General features: G+C 37.4%; 1 protein-coding gene across 3 annotated transcripts in view; it reads right to left on the bottom strand.

Moving 5' to 3' along the window:
- Nucleotides 1–7,129: 7,129 nt before the first annotated feature.
- LOC126094776 (glucosamine-6-phosphate isomerase) overlaps nt 7,130–19,803 on the bottom strand; it is a 126,531-nt gene continuing 113,857 nt past the window's right edge. For 2 of the 3 annotated variants that reach the window (XM_049909330.1, XM_049909331.1), the window contains exon 7: nt 7,130–7,387. In XM_049909330.1, coding sequence (XP_049765287.1) covers nt 7,365–7,387 — 23 coding nt within the window. In that variant the 3' untranslated portion in view covers nt 7,130–7,364. The remainder of the gene's footprint in view (nt 7,388–19,803) is intronic. The other variant, XM_049909332.1, reaches the window with a different exon arrangement.

Genomic DNA, 19,803 nt, shown 5'->3' with positions numbered 1-19,803 from the left:
TTGTTAGGTTTCCTTGTGACTCAGTTGTTTTGATCTTGTTGTTGTTTGTTCTGTCCTTCGTTGGTCGTGTCCGTCCTTTTCTGTTGTGTTGTTGTTCGCGGGCCGCTCCACAGGTCCCAACGCACTTTCCGTCACTTCAACCCTGCGACCATTCAGGTCACCATTACAACACATATGCTGTGTGTGCACTTGATTTTGTCAAAACTGCAGTTAAATTAAGCTGTTCATGAGCGTGCTATAATTTTGCTTGTTTACCAAAAGTCAATAAAAGTGTTCACCCCATTGCTGTAATGTGGTGTGCTGAGGCTTGTGCATAGTGGAACCAATGATGCTGTGGCAAGGTGGTTCATCTTCTATGGCCCAGGCATTTGTTCCTGTCGTAATCCACATGTTTCAGTGGTTCAACCAGGCTCATGCTATCAGCATCATGAAGACACTTGAATGGGTTCAAGTAAGTCTCCAATGCCTTTATCGTTTCCATACCCTCTCTGTGGTAGAATGCCTTGCCGATACTCAAGTCCACCAAGAATATAAATGTTCATTACTGCTCAGGACTGGCACAATTTTTTCACAGGAAGACACAGAATTATGGGTTTCAAACCTTGCAAACATTCACAAAATGTTCATAGCATATTTACAGTTATTAGTTCACATATGCAGTCCTGGAAAACATATTCAGCTTTAAATAGTCTTTACATGTCATCATTGTTATGATAACCTAGGTATTTACATTTTAAAATATATTGACATGCTGGGTTTGCGTATTTCTTACCCTGTGCATATACATTTTCATATTGCATTTACATTTCTTTACATAGACAATATACAAAAATTTACATAATCACTGTACAGAAATTATACATACAAGACAGCTGATATTAAGCACATCTCTCATGATCTGATGTCACGTAACATCTCTCCACTTTTAAATTAAAATTTTTTATCACATTTCACTCCCGGCCATTACCCTTTTGAATGTTCATTTGCGAGCAACCTGTATTCATAGTCTCATCTTGCTTAAACATTTCTCTCAATCTCATTTTCCAGTATTGACAAAATATTTGCATACAACACTATCAGATGATGTGCATAAGTTCTGTATTCACACACCACACCTGACGCAAGTATCCATCGTTACAGATGCAGAGGAAGGAAAGCTTCACAACATGAAATCATGATACGCCTTCATAACTGTTGTGGCATAACCACAAACACTGGAACAAAGATGAAGAACGCAAGAGAAGAGAAGGTGCTGAAATGGCATTGGCCAACAGTGCACTGATAAGGACTGCGCCACAACAGGAGCGGTCTCTACAAGAGGAGAATATAAGTGCCGCTCCTGCCAGCCTCAGCTGCTCTGTATTGGCTCAGTATTCAGACAGTATACGGACAGGCCTAGCAGAGAACGCTATGATAGCAGTTATTAGTGATCCACACACTGTATGTCAAACTTGCATGGATGTTATATATAGCAAACGACACAGATTTACGTTGCATGTAGCCCATCGCTTGAGACACAATCGTTATTTCAAAGTTAAGTATTGTCAATCTGCTTTATTGAAATAAAACTACTAATGTTATTTGCTCGAACTGTTGTATAGCATTCTGAGAATGCAGCATCCCTTAGGCACCATATACAAGATGAGAGGGCAGGACCCCACAATAACCATGCTTAACTATGCATCTGTCAAGTTTATTAGTGCTGCCTACTGGTCTACAGGAAATGTTATGGGCAGAAAGAAGCTTTCAGTTTTTAATCTACTACTGCAATCATTCATTCATCATGAGAAAACTATTAAGTGCATTATTTCATGAGCATCTTCTCGTGTTAATCCATTTATTTTGTGTTTAGTATCTATTGATACATTCTGACAGTACAGAATTGGGCTTTACAAGTGTCATTATCATCTGTAAACAATGTACTTCAGTGTTGGTGACTTACACTTTGTTATACGATATCACTCTTGTGCATTCTGTTGTGCACGAGTACGTTTCTACGAGAATTGTGCCAATGAATAAGTGTACAACAATGTCAAGACACCTTGTCTTCATGTGCAAATGTAATGTAATATTCATCATTTTGATTTGCAGCTCCTTGTGTTGGCCGTGTTGGATGTGAGGTCCGCCAGTTACGCAAAACACCGTTTTTTCTCAGTCCCCAAACATGCTTCAGCACCACTGTGCCATCACCAGTGGGTTTTCGTTTTTATTTATTCTTTACATTTGGTGTGCATGAACTTTCTGGATCACTTGTGTTACTTACTACAGGTAGCTTGTCATGTTTTCATGTGGCAAGCACTTTCATTTTCTGCATCATGGTGAGGTGTTGTGATGCCTATGTAACTATAACAAGTATTTTCCATAAATAACGTAGTGAAACACTTTTCACTTCAGCAAAACACAGTGTGCAAACCACACTCGTAGGTACTGTTGATGGGTTGCAAACAGTGTACAAGGATCTACCTGAATAGGTGCAAGACCTGTCAGTCCAACTAAGTAGCGTAAGTTTAAATACTCATTTCATGAGAATGGAGCAATAAAGGATAGATAGAGACATTAAGGAAACAAAGAATAGAGCCAAGGCTGGTATCCTAGACCAAGGCAGTACTCTGGTGCAGAAGGTAGTCTAGGAACACAAGGGTTATGTAGGTTATGTAGATGTGATCGAGGAAGCAATGAAGGTACAGAAGGCAGAACTAAGAGCTGAAACAGACCAGAGGTTTGAAAGCAGTGGAGGAAAAATCGCACAATAAAATCGTTAGTAACATTGAAAAGGAAAGGGACATTCAACCCCAAGCTATCAAGTGTCAACAGATAGGATAGATAATCGTAACATCTATCCACACTTGAAGCCTAATCCATCAGGTGAAACAGATTGCAACTCCAACATGCAGCAGGCACTGCTGACTTCTGTCCCTGTCACACAGAGGTATTTGGAATAAGACCAGATACATAAAAAAAACGCCACACTGGCAATGGCAGTGCTGCATACCTTTCTGCTTTGCATGCATCTATGCCTGCACGCGTTTCTGGGCAGACAGGTTTTGATGTGACTTACCGATAATCACTGCATAAAATGTTCAAATGTGTGTGAAATCTTACGGGGCTTAACTACTAAGGTCACCAGTCCCTAAGCTCACACACAACTTAAACTAAATTACCCTAAGGACAAACACACATACCCATGCCCGAGGGAGGACTCGAACCTCCGCCGGGACCAGCTGCACAGTCCATGACTGCAGTGCCTTAGACTGCTCGGCTAATCCCACACAGCAATCACTGCATATATCTCTCTCCCTAACCAATATATCTGGCGACTGTGATACGATGTCACCATTGGGAGAGAGTCAGCACATTTGTAATAATTTAAAATAATTATTTAATTTTATAAATTTTCTGTTATGCTAATTGTTGTCTTTCTCTGTTTCATGAATGGGATACTTTATCACAAAAAGGATGGAGATCACATGCTGTGCATAAAATTAAACATAATCATTTAGAGAATTAATTGCAGAAGGGGTGAGAAAGCCAATGAAAAGGTGGGAAAATTCACGATTCATTGCATGCATTACTGGAGCAAGTAGTGTCTCTGCCAATAGTGATTGTGCTACCTTTCCTAATCCAATTCCCAATTTGAAGCATTATCATAAAATACATAGACATTTGGACAGAGAATTAATTTTAGGGAGAGAACTGTGTGCATACAATTGAGTTACACTGGCAGTGTATTTTGATACACGTTAGTCAGGCACCACTGAATAGGTTTCGTAGTGGTATCCTCACTATTTCAAACAGAATTTCATTTCCAAAAGTATTCATTTATCTTGTAATTTTGTAATATAAGCAAAAAAAAAAAAGAGTACACACAATAGTTACATTCTTGCCAGTCCATTGCCGGACAGCCAGGCACAAGATATTGCCAAAATGGACATGGCAACAAATGAAATCAAAATTGAAAACGTCAGTCATAGTGAAGAATACCAGTTACATTTTTTAGTTAACATAGAGACAGATGATAGTAACATTATTGTTCAAAATGATACAATGACGACAGTAGTCACTATTTTTCGCACGGAGTATTTTTTCCCCGAGTGAAAATGTAATGTGTGAAAGTGTGGACTTACTAAATCATCCTTTGCCTGCCACACTTATGCCTAATGCAATCATGATTGGGCAGAGTGCACTGTGCACAGCAGAAACCCCAATCACAATTCAGATGTTACAACAGTTATTTAAACAAAGCTTCAATGATTTTAAGAACAAGTTTAAGGAAGAGCAAAAACACACACTCAAAGGCAAAGCATGATTAAAAATTAAGTGACTTTTCAAAACAACAGATAGATACACAAAAGGAATTACTTGAACAGCAAAAGGGTTTGGAATGCTGTAATCATAAAGTGCCCAACATCACCTCAAATTGTGGTAGATGAAAAACTGAAAGTGTTAAAGAAAAAATACTGTGGATTTCAAACTATCAGATTCTAGCATCGTTTTCTCTAGGTTTGCATAAACAAATTGACCACCAATGGTGACAAGACATTACCCATGATGACCCAGTGAGTCTGCTAAAAAAACTCATCACTAAATTAAAAGTGGAGGTGAAATCGAAAAGCAGGGATGTCTTCCAATCTTTGACACAAAAATGACAGCACCTTGGGACATGCTGTTTACAGAAAACCAATTCATACACACTTGTATTTCATGGCATTACGTATCACTCCTGATGAGTGATGTGTAATCCTATGTTTATCTTTCCAATGAATGATAAAATGATTAAACAAATTATTTAATAGGAGAGTCCAACTACTGTGCTTATTTATTATTTACTTCTGTGATGAAGTAAAGTCGAGGGACAGCACATCTCCAAGATCGTACAGTGAATGCTGCAATTTAGCAAGAGGTGTGGGTGTTTGTGTATGCTCCATGTACTGGTGGACCTGGCTGGAGCAGTGCACTGGCCCAGGTATAAAAGCCAAAGCCAAATAATGGTGCGGTTGATTTTGGAAGTTCAAGGAATATTGTATTGTAGTTAGTATTCACAGCTGTCAGTCAAAACTTTCAAGTTGACATTCACATTCTCAGTTACGATATTATTGTAATGTTCTCATGGAATCAACCATTTCTCATGAGAAGATTAATGTATAAAATATGAATAAGTCCACAATTGATGCATTCATGGTGAACTAAAGGTGAGCAGAATAATACTTAGCATTCACTACTTAAGATGATATCCAAACTTCAACGATAGCGAACGAGAACATTACAGTTTTCAAGTTCATAGCTGCCACAACCCTTTTCAGAAAAAAAGGGTTGTGATAACTTTGGTTCACAGCACATATAATACCATGTACAACACTCTCCAGGATGAGTCTCTACTATTAAAAAGGATTTACAAAGCATACCAGTATTCTCCACAATAGATATGTAAAGTGCTACAGATAATACTGAGGATAGACTTCAGGAATGAGGGCGGTGACAGAGAGATTTAACCCTTAGCTTTCATGTCATATGTGCGAAGATTGTCACAAAAATAGGTCAGATCCTCACTAAACACAAAGTTAGAGAGATTTTGTGCTTGGGTTCTGTCAAAGATGATGAAGCTCCACATGGCTGGAATTCGCCAGATCCCCTAAGAGGGTGACCTTTCATACAACAGGCTGATGACACGCATGACACATGAAAGATGTGCAGAACATACAATTACACCAATTTCTTACAGCTCAGTAAATCAGCTGTGGTGCAGCACTGCATCAACACTGGACACTATGCAGTACAATAATGTAGAAATTTTAATGCTGACTCTACCTTTTTGAGATCAGTGATACTGGAAGCAGTAGAAATTAGTTTGTTAAACAATTTAATGAACAAAGATGTTGGTTTCAGCATGGACAAAGCATGGAATCCAGTGCTTTCTTTAATAAACTCTCAATGACATTGCTACAATACATAATGTAGCCCCAGCCAGTGGCCTGTGATACAACCAACCATACAGGCACGGACCACTGGTTCCTGCAGCTACAATCTGTGGGCAGAGATCGCATACAAGCAGCCAGACAATAACATAAATAGCCTGGGTTATTTTCAACTGATCTTCCCACTGTTGGCATGGTACCAGGTGACACAAGCTTCACTGCTGGCGGCCTTTGTGTCGCAGTACACATTACTGCAATCGCGGGTACCTCTTTCCTTCCACAAGATCACATGCCCGCTGTTTGCGTGTCTATACTCTTCCGTAGTCGGGTATTTAGAGCACCTCCTGGCCGCTCCATGGCAATGTGTATAATGAGTGTTCACCAAGTACGTTGATAAGCTGGTCGAGGATTACTCTCCAACTTGTTCTGGCTCACTGAAGACTGTCCAGGACACTCACTTTGCTGGATGCCACCTAAGACCGTCCAGCGTTTTCACTTCGCTGGACGTCAACCGTGGCTGTCCAGAGCTCTTGCCTCGCTGGACACCATCTCCGACCACTCAGGTCTCCTGCTTTGCTGGACTCTGACTGCTAATCGTCCTCATAAAGTGGTGCTACTGCCACCAGCCGACCACTGCCTCATAGACTGCATCTGTGTTATTCTATTTCGGTTCATTAGTGGCAATAAAAGTAAAGTTGTTCTTGGCTAATTGCGCACCTCATTTGCAGTGCCTCGCTCCTTCCAGTCACAAATACAAAATTACAGCTCCTTATGATGCATCAATATCCCAGCACAGATCTACAAGCTAACTACAGATTATGTTTACACACAGTTCGTCACCAATGAACATCATCTCTCGCACTTGTAATTCTGTAGCCCCACGTGCAGTGGTGTGGTCTGCAGATTTATGAGGACTGACCAAGTAGTGTAGCTTCAGTCCACTGACCCAATTGGAATAGGCCAAAAGATGAGGTGAAGAAATAGGATCTCTGTGGTTGCACACCTGAAACTTAATGGATCGGTTACTATTTTTTAGAAATTTGAAGAAAAACTGAAAGGTAATTAAAAATACTATTCTAGGAGAATAAGCAAGGAAGTACTTCATAGATACCTGGAAGACAAAGAAATGGCTTTTTAAAAGTCAAAAATATGTATCAGTTGTGGGTCAATACAGAAACTTTAGTTTCTAATATGTAACAAATTGTTTTCATGATTGGAATGTATTATTTAATCCATAAAAACATAATTACACCTCAAAACAGCACCATAAACAGTATATATAAAATTTCAATAGAAAACACTATTATTTCTGATAAAATTCTTGGCTTTTGATCCATTGTTGTGATGATATGAAGTAACCCCAACTCAGATTAACACTGGTAAATGTGTAAAGGCACTTCCTTGCATTACTTATCACCATCTGCACCCATCATCATTCCAGCATCTATCAGCTTACTGTGTACATTCCACAGATTCTGTAAAATATAAAATAAAAAGAGTTGTTCTAGTAATTTGACAACAATGAAAAATAGAGATCAAAATGTGACATTAGATTTTGATGAAAACTCAAAATGATTCAATAGTGAAAAAAGTGAGCAGGAATTTGTTTCAGTGCAGATTTATGTAATACTGTAAATATAAATCTACCGCAAGTGAAGAATATTCTAGATTCTGAACAAATTAAATTATACTGTCCAGTGTATTAAATTTTAAAAAATGAAATACACAAGACTTTAGTTTCAGCAACTATTATCAGCATATGTCTCCACATCTAATACTCTATGAAGCTATTAACAACAGCAGCCGCATATACTTCAAGCTAAATTTGGAGATTACAGGGATTAGTCAAAAATGTGGAAACACGAAGAGAAATGCATGTTTGAACATAAATACAGTTGCCAGCCAAACCTGAAGGTTGTGGTGTTGTATGTGACGAAGAACATCTGTGCAATGTCCTCAAGACATTGCAAGTATCAGTCATGATCAGAACACTGTCCTGTGTAGTTGCGAATGCACTGTGTGTGACCTACGCGAAGTTGAACACAGGCACATTGTTGGTGCTCCTATGGTGGGTGCTTCCGTAGCCAAGGTAGCTGAAGTGTTTGGTGTTTTCAAGAGGCACCATACTGAAGATTTATACTGCATACAGGGAAGGTGGTGAAACACCATCTGCTACATGACAACAAAGATGAAAGTGCATGTTGAGTGACTGCAACAGATGGCCATTGAAGAAGATTGCAACAAAAAATATGATGACAACAGCAGCTAAATTCACAGCAGAACTGAATGTTGTACTTGTGAACCTTGTCAGCACCAAAAAAATATGTAGGGAGTTCCATCAGCAGGGAGTTGTAGGGCAAGCCAGAATTTCAAAACCACTCATCAGTCACGCAAACACCTGTAATAGGAAAACGTGGTTTCAAAGCCGTACAACCTCACTATGGAGCAATGGAAGAAAGTAATTTGGTCAGATGAGTCTTGTTTCAGACTGTTTCCAGTTTCTAGTCGAGTGAGCATACCAAGAGTGAAACATGACAAATGTTTGGTGATGATTATGGTGGCCATACCATGGTATTCTATGGTCCCCACAGTTACTCTGCAAGGTCACATTACTGCCGAGGATGACGTGACCATTTTAGCTAATCAGGTGCATCCCATGGTATAAAGTTTGTTCCCCAATGGTGGTGTTGTGTTCCAAGATGACTGGACCCCCATTCACACATCTCACATCATCCAGGGCTTGTTTTGTGAGCACAAGGATGAACTGTCACATTTCTCCTAGACACCACAGTCACCAGATCTCAATTTCAGACAACTGGAAGCTGTTTTGAATGCCACAGGTTTTCCTACACTATATAAGGCTTAGTATCATGCTGGGTTTTTGGTGTTTCCATATTTTTGTCCATCCCCCATAACTTACCAACATCTTTGATGCAAAAATCTCTAAAAAGTAAATACCAGCCACACCTGTAGTGTGGTTATTGATCTGATATGTTTCTCAGTGCAGACAGTACGAAAGAAAAACTGTACAGCATTCGGTATCATTATGATTTGTCATATTATCAGACAAGAGGCAGGAAGCTTCAAGTAAGCATGAGACATAAGCTGGACTATAAAAAAACTATCTGGAAAGTTGTTTCATAAATTCAAATGCCTTTCTCTTGTTGCAGTCCATTGTATTTGAATTTATAAAATGAATATTTATATAATTGCTGTGGAAAATGGAAACAGAGCAAATATGCTATTAGAAATATTTTCAAAAGGATGTGACAAAATACAATAAAAATATATTAACATAAATGACTGAAATAATAAGATAATGGAGAAACAAGAGGAGGGTACAGGAACTAACCCATAGTGAAATACTGTACAAACATTCAAGGTCATCTTTACAAATGTGTTTAATTCAAGAGACGAATCTGGAACATACACAGTTAATAATAGAAATAACATCTTGGAAGTAATGCCAGATGAGGTATAGTGGGCGCTTCAGACCTTCCACACAGGCACATTTTCTCAGAAAAGATTCATCCAATCTTTTTTGAGTAAAATACATTTTATACAAAACTATAAGTTTGTATATAATGGTGAACTTTAAGTTGCCTAGAACCTGCAGAGAATGTAGGAAACAAACTCAACTACAGAATTTCAAATGGGAGCACGAGAAGAAGTTGGTACCATTGAAAAGAACACACAAAAATATTTGACCAGAGAACTCTTCCTCACAGTTCCACACCACATTATGCCACTCTGTGGAAGCAAGTGGGCACTGATGACAGAAAAGCTTTCATTTCTTCATTGCTAGTGCCATTACTTTTTTAGTTTGAATATGCTTTCATTCAGTAATGCCATGTTTTAATGAAGAGGTAGGCCTATTCAGCATAGACATAGTAAATGGAGAATGTAGTCACAAATATTTACAAGGAGAGCAGGTATAAACAAATAAATATGAAGATCGTCCATGCAAGTCACAGCATGTTTCAGGCAACTGAAGGCACAACTCTGCCAGAGTGGCAAGGTGCAACCGACTCACTATCATAACAACGCAGTCGGTGGATGTGATGTGTTATCAACCACTAGGACAGAATCAGTGTACTCTAGAAGCCTGCATCTAGAATAAATTCCATGTGTAAGACTGAGAAATTCTTTTAAATGTTTTTGTAGCAAGTGCCTGAGGCAGGACATGGATACCAGTCTGGTGTTCACCTAAAGGGATGTGGAAAACTGCCTAAAGCCACATAGGCTGGCCAGTAAACCAATCCTTGTCGTCTAACTGCTGGACAGATTCAAACTGGTGCTGGCATGCCTTTCCTTATCTCAGAAACTGGTGCATTGTGGACTGATAGAAGAGGGTCAGTGACTTGATCACCACAGTCATCAAATTTAGCTCCCCAAAATGATTTCTTTTGAGGACGCATCAAAGACACTGTATATCAACAGTGTTGTTCAGCATAGAGAGCATTCTGTCCATCTATTATCGCAAAACCAAAATGAATTAATGCAATCTCTTCTAATAATTTGATGTGTTAAAATAGCAAATAAAGTTTATTCAGAGTTAAGAGAGTAAGGAAAAGTTATTCCCTACTGCAACATTACACAGCAATTCCAATATCCTACAAACTTTCCTTTCCTTAAGCACTGTTTACATCATCATTTTCAGGAAGTTTTCTTTGTTGATGTCACCTATATGGCAGAGTAAGGAGGGAGGGGGGAGAGGAGGAAAGGTATTCAGATTCAAGAGCTCCTTTCAACAGTAAGTTTTTCTTGCATGTTCTCATAAGAAACTCTCAAAATGAGTTTGTTTTCTTCATTTTCCAACATATTACAGGCAATGTAAAGTTCACCATTCTATTTACTCATAGAGATTAGCATAAAAACCATTTCGTCAAAAAAAAAGAGTGAATGTGTCATTTGTGAGAAACACTGGCTGACGCACCTCATATAAAGCCAGGCAGTGACAGTGTTTTGATGGAAATGATTTAAGTTGGAGAAGGGTAATGCAGAAGGCACTTTATTCTTCAGAAGAAGTAATTGTCTCTCACCCATGGGCCTGAATGAGCTGCCTTTCCCTTTAACCTCCCCCAACATATCCCTCTCTCCTCCATGAGGAAGAAACAGTTCAAAGAGCTAGGAAACATATTGCTTATACTTTTATGTGTCTCTCTCTGGAGTGCTACACATTTTCTTTCCATTTCTTGAAGGTAAGTCCTGACCAGCAAATGGAACTGACACAATATGGCGAATGTTATCATAGAAAATCCTTGGTAGTATACAGAAGAACTGAATCAGAAAGTTGTCACAACTGTGCCATTTTGATATAGTGACAAATGGCATTGTATATTAGTCAGTTAACTTCATAATTCCCCTCAATGACAAATGGCATGTGCTATTTTACCATTGCTGAATTGTTAAAATTAAAATTTAGTAAAGAAATATCCAATGCCATGAAAAATTCTTCTTCACAGTTAATCTGAGTGTGGCACAATTGGAAAGAGTTGTGAAGAATTGTTATAGAAGACGCCCGAACCTCGGTCACATTAAGAGTAAGATTATGAAGATCAATAAAGATGTGTAACAGTAACATGTGATACTGACAATTTGGATCTGTATAACATAACCCAGTAGAGGCAGGCCTGAACTTTGAGAGAAGTCTTACATTATATTATTTTGAGATGCAGTGAGTAATATAAGGAAATTAAATAATTTGTTCAGAATCATACTCAGCTGCAGTGATGACAACAGACCATCTAACAATAGAATCAGCAAAATTACAGTGTTCAATCTATTGCAAAGAACATAAGTATATTTCTCAACTTCCTGTGTGTCCAGCATTCTCCTAACACAAAGCAATCTATTACTTAACATTGTATAAAGTGAAGTATGTAATTAATCCTCATGTCTCTTTTTATTCGTGGTGAGTACAGGGAAAAGTCCTGCAATGGAAACTATCAGATGTAGCTCTGGCTTCAAACAAGAACTGAAGTAAGTATATGTTACACAGAGACAGCTTCTTTTTAAAGAAAGTATAATAAGACAACAGGAAATCTTCGGTGCTTTTGATAAATGATTTTTAACAAAGCTGAAGGTAAAGCAGTATGTCATGCAGAGAAGTTGTAGATAGAAGGGAAAAAATTCATGTTGCAATACAAATAATACCATTCTGTAATTAAATTATTTAACTGCAAAGTGAAATGATGTACATTTTGTGCTATAAGCAATGTGATGCATAATCATAATACGGAATACAAGGATAAAAAAAATTCACTTTGGAAACAAAAAAATCTAATATCCCAATTGTTGTACACAGTTTCAAACCCATTTCAGGCACATGCATGTGTGTGCATACAAACACTTCTCTCTCTCTCTCTCTCTCTCTCTCTCTCTCTCTCTCTCTCTCTCTCTCACACACACACACACACACACACACACACACAAAGCACCTATATTCTAAGGATAAATGATATGAACACACATAAGTTATTCAGGTATTAGTGTAGTGTCAACAAGAAAATACAAGATGATAAATCTATGCAAACCTTTAATAATTTTCACATAAAATTCACACATTAAAAAACAAATATGTTAATTACAATCACAGTTATTGATATTATTATTATTATTATTATTATTATTATTATTATTATTATTATGTAAGGAGTAACACACAATCACTGGAAGTATGAACTTAGGAACGGACTTTCACAGTGGTAGAATCTAATAAAAAGTTCACAGAATTTCAGTTGCATCAAATAATGTGTGCACTCCATCAATATTCTCTTAGTCAAGATCTGAAAAGAACACGGGTAAATTTTCATGGACATACAACTGCCTACTGTGATTAAAATGTGAAACATTTCATGAGAATTTTCAACTACAGGAAGCAGTAAAAAAAAAAAGGGTCCTGAGTGTCTATTTCAACAACTATAAAGTGCTACTGTGTAACCTGAGACGGTAAGATAACGTCAAATTGACAACAAAAGTTTTCTAACATGCTATCACAACATCATAACTAATTTTACTGTTTGAATATAAAATGCAAAAACTTCGCCAAATTAATGCTTCAGAAAATAAATACCACTGACACAGTGTGACAGAATGCATCACTTACATTTACAGCTGGTGAAGGTTTGTGTGTGTGTGTGTGTGTGTGTGTGTGTGTGTGTGTGTGTGTTTTTGGTTGTTATTGTTGTTTCACAATATTTCTTATTTTTCACAGCAAAGAAGTGAGACAATAACTGTTTGGAACAGTACCACTACTTTTCTATTCATTCATGTCACTCTGTGATAAAAGAAAGATAAGGATTTAACATTCTGCCAATGACAGGGTTTTTAAAGACATAGGAGAAGTTTGGATAGGACTGAGATTGGAATGGAACCATCCTAACATTTGTCTTGAGCGACTTAGGGAAGTAATGCAAAATCCTAAATCTGAATGGCTGGTCGAGTTTGAAATCCACACCTCCTGTACTCTGTAAGTCATTCTGAATGTTTTCTACTATAAAGGGAATGAACAACAAAACATCATTACATGAAACATTACACAGTGAAAGAGGAACATCAACAGTAAACACAAAACTATTAATTACATGATGGTCATCTTTCAAGCAGCATGAATCAATTGAACAACACGAATAACTGGCTAAATAAATCTGAGGTGAAGAACTGTGAACAAGAAGGCAGTGCATAGGAATAAAAAATGGAAGGTAAGATATATAAAATAGACAACCAGCAGCAGTGTTGTTGTTGTTGTTGTTGTTGGTGGTGGTGGTGGTCTTTAGTCCAAAGGCTGGTCTGATGCAACTGTCCACACTAGCTCTTTCTGCAAATCTTTCCATCTCTGTATAACTACTGTAACCTACATTGACTTGAATCTGGTTACTGTAGTGAAGCCATTGTCTCCCTTTACAACAATTACACCTCACATTTCCTTCCGTTACCATATTAACTATTTCTTGATGGCAAAGGATGTGCTCCACCAGCCCATCTCTTCTTTTAATCTAACTGTGCCAGAAATTCTTTTCGTCCCCAATTTGATTCAATACCTATTCATTAGTTATCCAATCTACACTTCAGCATTTTTTTCTTGTTGTCTGTGCTGATTATTTTCCATGTAAGGCTACACTCCACACAAAAACTTTCAAAAATATATTGAGAGAATTTTTTGGGTCACCAGTCTCCCGACGGGTTTGATGCGGCCTGCCATGAATTCTTGTCCTGCATTGACCTCTTCATCTCAGAATGGCACTTGCTGCATAAGCCCTCAATTATTTATTGGATGCATTCAAATCTCTGTCTCCCTCTGTAGTCTTTACCATCTACAGTTCCCTCTAGTTCAAAGGAAACTATTACTCATATCACACTGTCCCATCTTTATGTCCATTTTCTATGCATTCCTTTATTTGCTGATAACTTCCTCGTTCTTGAGCTTATCAGTCCCCCTACTTTTCTACAACCTCCTATAGCGTTTCGTTCACTGGATTCTAATGTTCTCACAGATGGTGATTCAGTTCCTTATGACGCTGTGCTTCAAAGTTACATTCTCGAAAACTTATTCCTTGAATTAAGACTTTTGTTTGGCACCACTAGACTTCATTTGGCCACGGACACTCTCTTTACCTGAGCTAGTCTGCTTTTTATATCCTCATTGCTTCATCCATTGTATGTTATTTTGCTTCTAAGGTAGCAGGATTCCCTAACTTCATATATTTTGTCATCACCTATTTTGTTCAAAAATGGCTCTGAGCACCATGAGACTTAACATCTATGGTCATCAGTCCTCTAGAACTTAGAACTACTTAAACCTAACTAACCTAAGGACAACACACAACACCCAGTCACCTATTTTGTTGTTATGTTTGTTGTCTATAATTAAATTTCTCCCACTCATTACTTTTGCCTTCACTTGGTTTACTCTCAATCCATATTTCACATGCACTACCCTGTCCCTCACTTTCACAGAGGACAGCAATGTCATTAGTGAATCTTATCACTGATATCTTTTCATCTCGAATTTTAACCCTACACTTGAAAGTTTATTTTATTTTCATTATTGCTTCTTCGATGTGTACATTTAACAGTAACAGCAAAAGACTACATCCTGTCTCACAACCATTGTAGTCCGAACACTTCATTCTTGATCTTCCTTTCTTATTGTTCCCTCTTGGTTCTAGTAGATATTGTGTATCAGTTGTCTCTCTCTATAGCTTACACCAAGATTTCTGAGAATCTTGAAGATCATGCACCATTTTAGATGGCCAGACATTTTGTTTAGATCAAGCCCAATGAATGTACCATGAATTTTCTTAAGTCTTGCTACTCATATCAAGTGCAATGCCAGAATTGCCTCTCTGGTGCCTTTACCTTTCTGAAAGCTAAACTGATTATCATCTAGCAGCCCTTCAATATTCTTTCCCTTTCGTCTGTATATTATTCTTGTCAGTAATTTGGATGCATTAGCTGTTAGGCTGATTGTGCAATTGTTCTTGGACTTGTCTGTTCTTGCTATCTTCAGGATTTGGTAGTTTCCAGCCACAAAGATTGTAAACATCAGCTTGAATGGACATTTAGTTGCCACTCCCCCCTCCCCTCCCCCCCAGTGATTTTAGGAATTCTGATGAAATGTTATCAATCACTTCTGCCACAGTTGATCGTAACAGTTCCTGTTGATGCCTTTCGTTTTACAAAAGGCTGATTTGACTTGTTTATATGGTCCTTTCTTTCTTGGTTTCTTCACATCTTTCCTGAAGTCATTTTGCATTGACTGCCCTGCACTTGCTATCACCATCTGAAATTTATTGTGGAACCTCTCTCATTTCTACAGCCAAGTCTATATTCTCTCATACTTCACCACCTTCCCCTACAACTGCATTCCAATACCCCATGCATATTAGATTTTCATCTGCCTTTACATATATTATTGAATTACCTGTTCAATATCCTCATGTACTGTATCTATTTCTTCATCTTCTACTTGCAGTGTTGCATTTATACCTGAACTAGTGTTGTTGGTGTTGATTTGCTGCCATATCTCATGAGAACAGCCCTATCATTGAACTGTTCACAGTAACTCACTCTTTGCTCTAGCTTCCTATTCATAATAAACCATACTCCCGTTATATCATTTTCTCCTGATACTGATACTATCCTATGTTCATCTGCCCAAACATCCTGATCTTCTTTCCATTTCACTTCACTGGCCTCCAAAGATCCAAACTGAGCCTTCCCATTTCCCTTTTCATGCATAGATGCTAGAATAAAGAAATAAATCTTTATAAAATAGTGATTGCTTGTTTTATGTGTAATTTGGTCCCAGTATATGTTCAAGACAATCCCACAAATTCAAAATTATGCTATAGTGCTTTTAGAAAAAGGCTTCCTAACACTGAAATTTATATTTTAAGTTGATTGATTCCAATTATTCAGAACAGCTTTTCTTTCTATGAGAAGGAATAAGTACGAGACAAACGTTTCTGTGGAAGGGAGTTTAAAAGAAACAGGTGAAACATAACGTAAAAACTAAAGCTTCAGAGCAAAATGAATCAAAATTAAATGGGGTGGTGGAAGAGAATAGTTCTAGAGGGGTGAGATGATTAAGAGGAAGAGATGGAGTGAGGAGACAACAAGAAAAGTGAGAAAAGAAGGCTGCACAGGAGAAGGGGCAGTAGTATTAACTAAAATGAGGGCACCACATATGTGCTGACAATATCAGCATTTCACTTGTTGGTAGATATATCTTATTTGTTTACCCTTACCTTCACTGTAGACATTTCCTGACCAACAGTCAATTACTTAAACTTCAGTATCTACTTATTTGCAAAGCTGCTACTGAGCTAACTGTGTTTCAGATGAAAGTAATGGGCTGCCTACTTGCCAGCTGGCAAAACAGGACCAATTGCAACTGAGTTCATAAATTTGTAAGTGCAAAATCAGAGTATAATATTTTCACTTCTGTTATGTTAAAAGAACAAAGTGCCTCAAAAGGGATTTTACAACTTAGAATGACATAAAGCTGTTCTTATGTCATTCTTTACCAAGATAAATCAAGTTTTTACCTTCTAGTTTTCTTAAGGTTCAGTATGACGTCCATCAGTAATGAGATGCACAACCCAGATGATTCCACTGTATGCCAAATGCACTGCAGCATGCAGGCACAATGGCTTCAACTGTGGAATACAGAGCTGGCTGAGGTAGTGTAAAAGCTCTATCTTTAAAAAGTCCCAAAAGTGGAAACCAGAACTAACATCTGAGGAGACCATACAGTTGGTCCAATATTCACAATGGAACCATCAATGAGGTAACTTCAAACTTTGTTAGGATAAGAGAGGTGGGAAGGCATCTCGACAGACACACATACAGCATTCTTTGTTATCATCATTAATCTGTAGAATAAAAAATATTGCAGCATATCAAAATATGCTAGTCTATTGGCTGTTATGATTTGAGGAATCATCAAGTTTGCTCTTGCTTAAGGTACATAAGATGATAAGTTTTGGACCAATGCAAATATTTTCCAATGATTGCTATGGATTTTCAGTGCCCCAAGCCAAGAGTTGTATCTTCATGTTGCAATATAGCTGAAAACTGGCTCACTATTGAAATTCTTTTTTGAATAAACTCCTAGTTTTCATCCAACCAATTAGCACCTCTCAATAAAATTTATTGTGAACCATGTTATCTGTGCCTTTCACTCCTTACACTGAAGTAATTCTGGATGGTTTCAGATGCAAACATTTCCTCAGTACTTGTCAAAAACTAACATGTAGAATGCCCAGCAAAGGAGCAGAACTATTGACAAATATTTTCTCCAGACTTCTCCAAAGGTTACACTATTCAGCTATACCCATTCAGGCTACTTCTGCATGTTTTCCAGTGGCAACTTTCATTACATCTACATCTACATGGCTACTCTGCAAATCACACTTAAGTGCCTGGAAGACGGTTCATCGAACCACATTCACAATAATTCTCTATTATTCCACTCTCACACAGCGCACGGAAGAAGAAGAAACCTATATCTTTCTGTGTGAGCTCCAATTTCCCTTATTTTATAACGATGATCATTTATTCCTATGTTGATTGGCATCAACAAAATATTTGCGCATCCAGAGGAGAAAGTTGGTCCCAATTCCTGTACCATGTCCATGCCACTCTCTCTCCTATTTCTCGATAATACAAAACATGCTGTCCTTCTTTAAAATTTCTCAGCGTACTCTGTTAATCTTATCTGCCAAGGACCCTGAAATGCATAGCAGTACTCTAAAAGTGGATGACAAGTGTAATGTAGGCAGTTTCTTTAGTAGATCTGTTGCATCTTCTAAGTATTCTACCAAGGGAACACAGTCTTTGGCTCACCTTCCCTACAACACTCTCTATGTGTTCTTCCCAATTTAAGTTGTTTGTAATTGTAATTCCTAGGTATTTAGCTGATTTTTGGCCTATAAATTTGATTGATTTATAACACAACTGAAGTTTAAGGGACCCCTTTGAGCACTTATATGGATGACATCACTCTTTCATTTATTTAAGGTCAATTGCCATTTTTACACCTTAAGGAGGTCCTTCCTAAATCATTTTGTAATTTGTTTTGATAGTTTGATGACTTTACTCAATGATAAATGACAGCATTTTCTGCAAACAACTTATGATGGCTCAGAAATCACTCCTGTTTCACACAATGACTTGCCGTCAACTACTACGAATTGCGACCTCTCTGACAGGAAATCACAAATCCAGTCACATAACTGATACAATGTTCCATAAGCATGTAATTCGATTACACGTCACTTGTGAGGTGTGGTGTCAGAAACCTTCTGAAAATCTAGAAATATGGAATCCCTTGTCGATAATGGCATCAAATGGCTCTGAGCACTATGGGACTTAACATCTATGGTCATCAGTCCCCTCCTTGTCGATAGTGCTCAACATTTTGTATGAGTAAAGAACTAGTTATGTTTCGAAAGAACAAGGTTTTTTTTTACATCTGTGATGACTATGTTTCAACAGATCATACTCTTAGAGGTAATTCATAATGTTCAAACACAATATATGTTACAAAATCTTGCTGAATATCAACGTTAATGATATGAGACTGCAATTTAGTGGATTAACCCTATTGCCTTTCTTGAATATTGGTGCGACCTTGTGACAGAGCAAACTGGGATATTTTTACTTAACCTGCCTCCTTAAATTCATTTTTTCACTTTTAAATAGTTACTATTAACATATGTGAGTATAAGCTGCATTTTCATAAAATAGAAAGGTTGGGCTTCAGTTTTTAAAGAATGTAACACCAGATCTAATTTTGTGCTTAGTTTTATGTATGTAATTGATTTTCTAATTTATTTAAACTATTCCTAGTTAGTATCTTTTGTTATAGGGTGAAATAAGTAATTGTTTCGTAACTTAAATTCTATTGTTGACATACAAACATAAATAAATTCTGCAATAATTGTAAACATTTGGAAGACGAAATATGAGCATTCTTTAAGTATTTATTTGGCTCTATTCGAAAACATGTTAGTAAAGCCAGCCCTTAATTAATTTCAAAGTCATTAACATTTTTGTCAAAAGTATTGTTTGTGTAAGAATATTTGTTAATTTCTGATTTAAACAAATAATTTGGCCTAACTCTTGTAATAGAAGAAACTGTTAAAAAGAAACAATTTTTTTATGTATTCAGTTAATTTAATGAGTTAAGTTTTAATTGTAATTTCTGTAAATTACGTGTAAGTTCAGTACCTATTATTGTGAGGATATATACTGGCCCAATTTTTGGTCACAAGACAGTCAGTCCATACCCGAGTTTCAGATGAGGAACCTGTGTTGGTTAGAATGACAACAATGCATCAACTTAACAGTGAAATAAGTGTTACAACAATAGGCCTTGTGTTAA

Source organism: Schistocerca cancellata, chromosome 8 (genome assembly GCF_023864275.1).
Source record: "Schistocerca cancellata isolate TAMUIC-IGC-003103 chromosome 8, iqSchCanc2.1, whole genome shotgun sequence".
Classification (NCBI taxonomy): domain Eukaryota; kingdom Metazoa; phylum Arthropoda; class Insecta; order Orthoptera; family Acrididae; genus Schistocerca; species Schistocerca cancellata.
The sequence above is the reverse complement of the archived record's forward strand: the minus strand, read 5'-3'. Positions and strand labels throughout refer to the sequence as shown.